Here is a 7,776-nt window from a genome sequence, read left to right as displayed (position 1 = left end):
GCTGGCTACCCCTTGTCAGAAACCATTGCCCAGTGTGACAGTGGAACAGTGCCATAATTCTTCTCAAGCAAACTCAGACTGATTGTCTTAGACAGTTTAAATCTTTGGTTGACGATTACCTGACCGATTTTGCCTGTAGCAAATTAAGAAACACGTGTGTGTTGCTTTGCAGGTCTGTAGTCCCAAAGTTTCCTCTAACATAAATGCCTCCCTTGGATATTTTTAAATGCATAAAATGGAAATGTCTGCTTTCATCTGTTAGGATCTGTTGCTCTGTTAGCAACACTTGTTATCCCACTGTATTGCAGCTATACTGGGCAACAGAGAACATGTAAAGAGCTCACCTCTGTCCTTCTCTCCTTATAATGGTGGGAACAGAGGCAACTTCATCAGGAGAGAGTTGAAGAGGACTGGATAATTTTGCACCACCTGCTCCTACATTTGGTGGCTATAATTCAGTGGAAGAAGTTATGGTGTGTGACATGAAGCCCGCTGGTGTTGCCAGATCCACCATCCGCAGGGGGCAATCATGGCCACTGTATGTGTCTTCATCTGGACTCAAGATTTTGAATTACCTTCTCATTCCTGAGAAGAAACTCTTGGTACCCTGGAGTTACTCTCAAAACTTTTTTGGAGAGTGTTGCACCATGCTACATATGTGATACCTACGGGTTTATTTCCATTATCTCAGTGAGATGTCAACAAAGGTCTGTAAATTGCTCTCTTTCCTGAGGAAAGAACAGGCAACCTTCAAATGGTCAGAGTTTGTAATAGGTGGGTACAGGACACACAGAAAGGAATTTCTGCCATGTCCACCAAGGCAGCTGAGGCAATGTAGAGATAGACCTAAGGGCCTTTTCAAATCTATCAAATTAAGAGTGGCAAGGTTTGAAGGGGAAAGACTCTTCCTTACAAAAAAAGAAATGGAGTTTAGGCATGAAGTAAGACCTAACAACCAAATTAGAAATGATAGATTTTTATTTTTCTCCTTGGAGATCAAGATTTGCACTTTCTGAGATGTCGAAGATTACTGAGACTTCATTTATCTAAAAGGTAGTTCCTCTTTTGGGTCCTAGACAGAATATTCAAAGAGAGAGGGCAAACATTAAAAGTAGGTTACCTCCTGGCTTGGCTTATTAGAAAATCCATCATGCTGGGGTGAACAGGATCTATTAGACTTAGTTGATGTTCGTAGTACAAGCTCTTCTCCTACTTTTACAGACATGTTCTTAACTTATCTCTTAATCAACTTTTTAGAGCACATGAAGAATGAAAAACAACCCATCTTTTCCTCATGCTTGAAAGCCATTCTTTAATGTTTCCTGTCAGAAGCTCAAGCTCCGTTTAACACACTGCAGTTAAGTGAGGAAGAGCAGGACAATTATCAGGATGTATTAAAGAAATTTGAACTATATCATAATCTTATAAAGAAGGGAACTTGAAATATATTACCATATAAGAAGTGAAAAATGTAGGGAAACTCTTGGACTTCATAAGGTTGTTCAGTGCCCAAAATATCTTTTACATTGCTGTGGGTGCTGCAGTCACAATTCTGCAGCCTGCCTTTCCCTGCCAGCTCTGTACCCTCTCACTCAGGCTAAAAAGGCAGCATTTTCCAGATTCTCCAGGGCTGGATTTTTCCCTTTTTGCTCTAATACTATTGCTCTCATGTTGCTATTCTCACACAAGCCTTGCATCTCCAAACTCTGCTAAGTGTATTACAGATTCTTCTTTTTGTTGTTGGCATGAGAATCCCACCTTCTTTCCCCCCGTCTCCTACCCTTAGTTGTAGTGTTTGATTTACATTGAGACAATAATGCTATTCAGAGGGGCCTTGAGGTGGGACTTTAGAGGTGGGTTTATTCAAAACTCATGAAGTTCAACAAAGCAATGTGCAAGGTTCTATACCTGGTTCATGGTAATCCCAGGCATATCTACAGACTGAGTAGAGAAGTGATTGGGAGCAGCCCTGCAGAGAAAGATTTGGGGTTGGTGGTTGATGAAAAACCCAGCATAAACCAGCAGTGTGAGCCCACAGCCCAGAAAGACAATTAAATCCTTAATCCTGGGCTGCATTAAAACCTGTGGGGCCAGTGGGTCAAAGGAAGTGACTCTCCCCTCTGCTCTGTTCTTGGGAGACTCCCCCTGGAGCACTGCATCCAGCTCCAGTACCACCAGCACAGGAAGGACATGGAATCGTGGAGCAAGCCCAGAGAAGGGCCCCAAAGTGGGTGAGAGGACTGGAGCATCTTCCCTATTAAAGGCAGGCTGAGGAAGTCGGGGCTGGAGAAGAGAAGGTTGTGTGGAGACCTCATAGCAGCTTTCAGTATCTGAAGGGGCCTGCAGGGAAGCCCAAGAGGGATTCTTTGTCAGGAACTGTAGTGATAGGATGATAAGTAATGGCTGCAAATTGAAAGAGGGGAAATGTAGGTTAGTTATTAGGAAGAAATTCTTCACAGTGGTGTGGGAGGGGACTTGGGAAACTGTCCCCCCGAATTACCCTGGGAGGTGACAGGTGTGTAGTTCCCTGCCTCCCCTGTTATCAATCAGTATGTCTGTCATCCCTTGGTGCTAGAAAATTCTTTGTTCTTTATACCTCCATTGGTTCCTTCCCTGAAGCCGCTCCTTCCCCTTACCCTCATTGGTTATAACCCTGCCACTCGACCCTGACTCTGCCCCCGAAGCCTTCCTTCACTGAACGCTTCATGCCTGGACCCTCCCTCTCTTGTCCCAGTTATAATCCCGATTCCGCCCCCTGTTCGAGGCTCTCAGAGCGAGCTCCCTCCCGGAGTGGTTGTTTTCCCTTCACTCCCTGAATTGCTGTTCCTCAATAAACGCTCCTGGAAAAAAGCCGCCTGTGAGCCGTCCCGCCTTCATAGAGGAAGATTTCATTACGCTATCCGGCTTTCGAGGACTCGGCTCTCTGACAAGCAGAGTGGTCAGAGACCCAGAAGCCGCAACTGGCGCCCGAACAGACTGGCCCCTCTCAGGAGTCAGCCGCAGAGCGTCTCCTCGGCTGCATCGGCTCTGTGATCCGGCTGCCCGAGGACGAAAAGCGCCGTTCGCCGCCAGTTCCACGAGCGGCTGCTCTTCGTTGAAGAAGATCGCCTACCTCGCGGGCTGCAGACACCTCGTCCTGGTTCGACTTCGAGTTTGGGAGCAGACTCCGAACGGGACGAGACCTGCAGCGCTTCCTCTCCCCCTCAGAGGCTTTTTCGTTTTGACAGCGGTCTTTTTGTGGTGAGTTCCTGGTGCCCTGTCTGGCACCCGACCCTGTCTCTTTTCCTTTTCGTTTCTCTCTTTGTCTCTTTGGGGATTTCCCTTTTTTCTGCAGTGAGAATGGGCAACCGCTTGTCTCCTGCCCGGCGGGATTTTTACCTCCACGTTAAATCCTCCCTTGTTTCGGGGAACATTTCTTTTAAAAAGAGGGACCTTAAAGCTTTTGTTAATCTTATTTTCGATAACTTCCCTGACACCTCCAGGGATGATTTTTCTTCTCTTATTTTCTGGGGAAATATTGGGAAACTGTTATACGCATTACAAGTAAAGGGGAATTTTTCTGTGGGGCATTTTTTTCCACTTTTTCATTCTATTTACACTTTATTTAAACAAAAGGGTGAGAGTTGGGTCCCCGGTTCTCCTAACCCTCATTCCGCCCCCCCCACTCCTAACCCGGTTTCCCCTAAGGGTGGGTCGGGCAGCAGATCCTGCCATAACCAGGCACAGGGCTGCTGCCGTCTCCCTGCTGCTCCCCGCCTCACTCTGTCCTCTCCTCGTCCTGGGACTGGCCATCCCAGTGCGACTCTTTCCTCTCCCCAAAGCCCTCAAACCCCTGTACCCAGTTTAAAACCATGTTATTCGATTCCTGATCTCTGTCACCACACCTCACAAAATGGCGCCGGCCACATGGCCGAGCAGCCCGCCACCGAGGGACAAAATGGCGCCTCCTCTCCACCTCCTCACTCCCTTCGGGCCCCTGCCAGTCCCCCTCAGGCTCCACCTCCGTCGAGTGCCGCCCCTGCGTCGGGTCCCGCCCCTACCACCGCGTCGATTGTTACGTCGTCGGGACCCGCCCCTCCAGCCCCCATGGCCACACCCCTGGGTGGGCCCCCGGCGGGAGGGACCGGCCTGCAGGAAGGCCACACCCCGGCGGGAGGGACCGGCCTGCAGGAAGGCCACGCCCCGGCGGGAGGGAACCCCCTGCCGGAAGGCCACGCCCCGGTGGGTGAGCCTGGCCACGCCTCCCCTCAGGCCCCTTCTGGTTCCCACGCCACCGGAACCGGGAGTCGGCCTGGCCGGAAGCAGGCCATCTTGGCCTGCCGGGCTTCATGCCACCGAAGCCCACCGGCCAAGGGGAAGGTCCGAGCCCTTGCCCGTCCTGCCTCATCCTCCGATGAGGATGAGGACAGCGACAGCCCCCGGCCCACACCTAGGCCGGGAGGTGGGTGGGCCCGGATCAGGGCAGAGGCAATTAAGGATGGGGATTTGGAATTCGCAAGAGATCTGGGGCCGTTCGCAGCACCTGTGGTGAGGACCAGGGGGCAGCGGCCACACTGGGAGCAACTCCCATATGTGGAGATTAAAGAACTGAGGAAAGCTGCCAAAGACTATGGTCGAGACTCTCCTTTCTTTAAGAATGTATTGGACCTCACTTTCTCGGGCCATACATTGGTCCAGCATGACGTTAAATATATTGCCAAGTCCCTGCTCACTCCCACCGAGCTTTTATTGTGGGACATTCAATGGAGAAAGCTCCTCAAGCCTCTTCTGAAAAAACACAATTTAGCAGAGGCAATTGGAGAGGGAGAGGAAGCCATAGAAGCCCTGGCAGGGGAGGGGGAGTTCAGCCAGCCAGAGGACCAAATACTGTTACCCACGGAGGTCCTAGATGACATCAAGGAGGCTGGCCGAGCGGCACTGTTAAAAATCCCCGATGGGAAAACCCCGCTCCAGAACTTTTCAGCTATTACCCAGGGCCCAGAGGAATCTTTCATAAAATTCGTGGACCGGCTGAGGGAGGCCATCGACCGGCAGATAGACCATCCTGCAGCGAGGGAAGAGCTCCTGAGAAAGATGGCCATGACCAACGCGACAGCCGAGACAAAGAAGATATTAAGGACTTTACCTCAGGACCCCGAACCCACCATCGCACAGATGGTGGAGGCCTGCACGAAAGCCGCCTCCACCGAGACCACTGTCGCCCTTGCAGTAAGTAAGGGGATTGGGGAGGCGATGTTGACGATGAACACCATCCGGTGCTTCGGGTGTGGCCAGATGGGCCACATACAAGCCAACTGCCCATACTGGCCCCCGGAGCAACCACACTACTCGTACACACCCTCCCCAAGACCAATACCCAGGAACCCGATGCCCTACCATCAGCAGGCGGGAAACGGGTCGCGGAGCGCGGGGAGGGGCCGCGCAAGGACAACAAGTGGCCCCTCACAGCGCCCAGGCCTCCCCACCATCCGGGAGGACCGGTGGCCCAGCGGACAGTTCCGGAGGGTTGGCGGAGCCACGACGACGGGCTCCGCCTCTTCCGTAGAATCCGCAACTTAAATTCAGACACTCACCGGGTCCTCAAAAGCTCCATCACTGTGACTCTCCAGGATGAGGACCTGGTGACAGTTCCCGCTGGGTTCCTGGAACCCCCTTACCGTAATTGTGAGGTAACAGTGTTAATACTCGGAGATTGCAGGCTCACACCAGACCGTGTTACCGTCGTTCCTGAAGTGGTGTGTTTTCAGCCGGGGTCCGAGGTCACCGTCTCAGTCGTCTGCCATCAACCACCTTGCACCATCACCAAGGGGCTCCCCTTCGCTGCCATGTACCTCCTCGACGTGGCCGACCTCACCGATCCACCAGTACAGGACTATTTCGCTGGACATGACTCCGGGGAAGACAATTTTGTCTTCCTCACACAAAATGTTTGCAAATCCAGACCAATGATTGAGACTGTTTTATCGCTTCAGGGAAAGTCCATCAAACTGGACCTGATGGCAGACACCGGGGCAGACGTCACCATCATTCCCCGGTCAAAGTGGCCCCGCGACTGGGAGTTGGTGCCCCCTTGTGGCACAATCTCCGGAGTGGGAGGAGCTGTCAACTCCATGCGCAGCAAACACCTGGTAAGTGTGGAGGGCCCTGAGGGACAGATTGCCACCATTCGGCCTTTTGTTGTTTCATCTAACATCATGTTATTAGGCAGGGACGTTTTGTCCCAATGGGGTGCCCGCCTCGATATCCCTAGCCCTGCATGGGATTTTTAGTATGGGCCACTGCGGAGCGCACCTCCCCACCGCTGAATTGGAAGACCGATGTTCCAGTGTGGGTGGATCAGTGGCCCCTTGTGGAGGAGAAATTAAAAGCGCTCCATGAATTAGTAGAGGAGCAGGTCCGCCTGGGGCATTTAATACCCTCCACCAGCCCCTGGAACACTCCTGTCTTTGTTATTAAAAAACCTGGCAAAGACAAATGGCGCCTGCTCCAAGACCTGCGCAGGGTCAATGAGGTAATCGAGGACATGGGCCCCCTGCAGCCTGGCCTTCCCTCACCCTCCATGCTTCCCCGGGATTGGCAGCTCGCAGTCATTGACATCAAGGACTGCTTTTTCAACATCCCATTGTATCCCGGAGATGCCCCCAGATTCGCGTTCTCTGTCCCTTCCATCAATAGGGCGGAGCCTTATAAGAGGTACCAATGGGCCACTTTGCCCCAGGGAATGAAAAATTCTCCGGTGCTCTGCCAAACTTTTGTGGCCCAGGTGCTTTCGCCGATCAGAAAGCTGTTCCCTGAAGCGATCATCCTGCATTATATGGATGATGTCTTGATCTGCGCTGAAACACAAGCTTATCTGCAGATCACACTTTCCAAAACTGTTAAAGCCATTAAAGCTGCAGGGTTTGAAATTGCTGAAGAAAAGATCCAGCTGTCAGCGCCATGGAAGTATTTGGGCTTTCACATTACGGGAAGGACTGTCGCGCCCCAATCTGTCACCGTCAAAGACGACCCACGGACCCTGCGGGATCTCCAGCAGATCTGCGGTACCATCACGTGGATCCGACCTCTCCTGGGACTCACCACGGAGGAGCTGGCGCCGCTCTTCAACCTGCTACGAGGAGATGGCGACCTAGCTTCCCCTCGCGAGCTAACACCTGCCGCCAAAGGAGCCCTGGAGAGAGTCGCTGAGGCCATACGATCCCGTCAGGCCCACCGTGTGGATCGGCTCCTTCCCGTCACCCTTGCCATACTGGGTAAGTGCCCAAACTTCCATGGTCTGCTTTTTCAATGGGACGCTGGGCGGAAGGACCCACTCCTTATCATTGAGTGGCTGTTTCTCCCGCACCAGCCAGCGAAAACTATTTCAACTCCTGCAGAGTTGATGGCTAGGATAATAATAAAGGCCAGACAACGCCTCCGGACCCTCGCAGGGTGTGACCCGGCGTGCATTTACTTACCTCTTAATTTGGAACAATTGGAATCCCTGCTTCAGACAAACGAAAGTTTGCAAATTGCTTTAGACAGTTACCCTGGACAGATTTCCATTCATTACCCTAAACATAAAATATTCAAAGACACGTTATATTTGGCCCAAAAGTCATTCAAAAATAAAACACCTATTAAAGGTGCTCTCACGGTGTTCACCGATGGGTCGGGAAAATCCCACAAATTGGTGATCACTTGGAAGGACCCGGAGAGTCAGAAGTGGGAGTCTGACATCCAACTGGTTGAGGGTTCCCCTCAGATCGCAGAACTTGCTGCGGTCGTGAGAGCATT

At 51.8% G+C, this 7,776-nt stretch overlaps 1 protein-coding gene across 1 annotated transcript; it reads left to right on the top strand.

The window, feature by feature from the left end:
* The first annotated feature begins 1,404 nt into the window (after window positions 1-1,404).
* LOC146768736 (uncharacterized) lies at window positions 1,405-5,949 on the top strand. Its single transcript, XM_085556954.1, has 2 exons — window positions 1,405-5,208; window positions 5,692-5,949. Exons 1-2 carry the CDS (start codon window positions 3,340-3,342, stop codon window positions 5,947-5,949), a joined length of 2,127 nt encoding a protein of 708 aa, XP_085413080.1. The 5' UTR covers window positions 1,405-3,339.
* Window positions 5,950-7,776: the final 1,827 nt, after the last annotated feature.

This window comes from Lonchura striata, chromosome 1 (genome assembly GCF_050655825.1).
Source record: "Lonchura striata isolate lonStrDom1 chromosome 1, ASM5065582v1, whole genome shotgun sequence".
Classification (NCBI taxonomy): Eukaryota; Metazoa; Chordata; class Aves; order Passeriformes; family Estrildidae; genus Lonchura; species Lonchura striata.
The sequence above is the reverse complement of the archived record's forward strand: the minus strand, read 5'-3'. Positions and strand labels throughout refer to the sequence as shown.